Here is a 2,500-nt window from a genome sequence, read left to right as displayed (position 1 = left end):
TGCTGGGCGTCAACCCGAGCGCGCGAGTGCACTCCCGGGACACCACGCCGCTGCAGGAGGCCCACGCGAGGGGGCTGACGGACCTCATCGCCACCTTCCACAAGAACAGGCCGCCGGACTCCCGCTTCGCCCAGAATGAGGATATTCGGCGGACGTTGGACGTGAGTTCATGCTGCTGCAACGATGATTTCAAAGACGGAACTACTGTAAATTTCAGAATTGCAGGAAAAACTATGAACTGCATTTGAAACTTCAAAACTAGTACATACACACCTATATGCTATATATATGTGAGTGTAGTTAGATAGATTGAAAGATGTACAGATTCGCGAAACACACACACACACACATATATATACATGTGTATATATATGTATGTACGTATATCTATGCGTGTTAACAAGCTAACTTATTGTTCTTTTTATTATCTGTTTGCATACCATGAGAAAGTACCCATTAGTACGACTTTGAGGACCTTGCTACATTACGACTAGGATTTTATTCAATCCTACACTGACAGGACTACATACACAGGATATACACTACACATCCTAAATGCAGCGCTGCCCTTGTCTCTACCAGATATACAGAGAGCGTATCAGGGACGTCTTTGGCGCCGCCAGGAGAGGCTTCTACAAGGCAGAAGCGGGAGGGTCGAGGGGCGTTCGAGACCTGCTTTTCCAGGACCGCGAGATTAGCACCTCCTTGCCTGGCACCGTGCGAGGCCCTGCCGGCGTCTCGCTCCTTCACATCGCAGCGTCAGTGAGCAACACGAACGAGGCTCCCCTGTGGGACGTTGGCGATGTGCATAATCTTGTCTACGCCCACGGAGCTTACATGAACGCTGTGGACTCCACTGGTAACGATTCATTTCCGTGCTTTAGTGGAAGGAGTTCATGAAATCTGAATGTCTATAATCTTGGGTTTATACATGCATTTTACCGCCTGCTAGACACTGTATTATCAATGATAGTATAGAATCGCATTTGCCTTCAGGTAAGACGCCTCTGCATTACCTGGCGGAAAATGCTTCGTGTAGCAGTTTCAAAGAGAGCTGGGATGAATTCTCGCCCTGCGAACAATGGGCCTCCCTCGCCAAGTGGTTGCTCAGGCATGGCGCCAACCCCGCCCTTGCAGACCACCGGGGCCGGCTTCCCGAGGACCTGGCCGCCGCGAGGGAAAACCACCGTCTTGCTGGCCTTCTGAGAGACGTATCGCTACAGGGCTTGTAGAAGCAGAAATCAGTATCTGATAGTTCTAGATTTACACGCACACACTCAAAAATTTGGTTGTTTATTGATTTACTTTGCGTATTTTCTAGCTAGAGCCCAGCTAATGGCTCATGTCATGTCAAGCTGCTAAGAATTGATTATATACTATATAAACTATTATACACACTATATGTATTGTCTCTGTTTTTGAAAAAAATGAAAAAAATGGTCTTTATCCGAGTTATATGATGCAGACAGGTTTATGATTTATGGTCATTCCTCTTTAGAACCCCATTCAACAATTTCTTTCAAGGCAAGGAAGTCGCGTCCCTGCAGCGAAGGCAGTGGCACCGCGGACGAAGATCACCAGAGTCTGTTGGCCGCTGCTTCCTTAGGGAAGCTGGAGGCCATTAGAGAGCTGCTCGGGAGGGGCGTTAGCATGGACCCCCGCTGTGGATACTCGAGTCCCCTTCACCTGGCAATCACCAGGGGCCAGAGGGACGCAGCTATGTTGCTGCTCTCGGCTGGGGTGTCTTTGACAGCCTGCAGTAGTGACGGATTGACGGTGCTTCAGGCCGCGCACAGGACGCCTGACCTACCTGCCCTTTTCCCCGCGTTTATAAGACAGGTTTGTGTCATCTAGACAAACTAGCACTTGGATATGTGACATTTACACGTGTTCACTTATCCATCTTTCATTTTTACCCAACAGAGATGCAGTATTTTGAATTGTGCTATATGTACACACAAACATGCATACATATATATGTATTATAATATAATACGATTCTCTTGTGTGATATATATACGTATAAGCAAACACACAGGTAGAAAGCAGCCTCACAAATAAATAAGAGATAAATGTATACTATTTAGATAGAAAATTCCAGAGGTAGATGGAGAAGACTCAGTGCTATGTCCTACTTTCAGGAATATGTAGTTTTGCTGAATGACGAATTTTCACGAGTGACGGGGGACAGTGAAGAATGTCGTGAGCTTCGTCGAGGTCTTGAGCAGCTACAAACAGCTGTTGAAGAAAGAGGATGTGAGGCATCATGGCCTCGCGAGGTCAGCTGGGGTACAAGCTGGAGTCTCCTTGTGGAAGCAGCCAGACTAGGTCTCCCTCTCACATGCCAGTTCTTGATGGCAGCCGGAGCGAGGATGTGCAGACTGCCTCGAGACCTTTCTCACCCCCTTGCCGTCGCTGCGGAAAATCGTCAACTGAACATGATCAAGGTGCTTTGCCGTGACCTTCACATGCTACCCTATGGCATTGCAAGACTCCCGGA

At 48.0% G+C, this 2,500-nt stretch overlaps 1 protein-coding gene across 4 annotated transcripts in view; it reads left to right on the top strand.

Moving 5' to 3' along the window:
* Positions 1–2,500, top strand: part of LOC113803018 (ankyrin-3) — a 15,874-nt gene that overhangs the window by 11,161 nt on the left and 2,213 nt on the right. For all 4 annotated transcript variants that reach the window (XM_070129191.1, XM_070129192.1, XM_027353719.2 and 1 more), the window contains 5 exons: positions 1–161; positions 583–859; positions 997–1,211; positions 1,525–1,839; positions 2,142–2,500. The exon at positions 1–161 is cut by the window's left edge; the exon at positions 2,142–2,500 is cut by the window's right edge and continues 2,213 nt beyond it. In XM_070129191.1, coding sequence (XP_069985292.1) covers positions 1–161; positions 583–859; positions 997–1,211; positions 1,525–1,839; positions 2,142–2,500 — 1,327 coding nt within the window. The remainder of the gene's footprint in view (positions 162–582; positions 860–996; positions 1,212–1,524; positions 1,840–2,141) is intronic.

Source organism: Penaeus vannamei, chromosome 13 (assembly GCF_042767895.1).
Source record: "Penaeus vannamei isolate JL-2024 chromosome 13, ASM4276789v1, whole genome shotgun sequence".
Classification (NCBI taxonomy): domain Eukaryota; kingdom Metazoa; phylum Arthropoda; class Malacostraca; order Decapoda; family Penaeidae; genus Penaeus; species Penaeus vannamei.
This window is presented reverse-complemented; position numbering and strand designations above follow the sequence as displayed.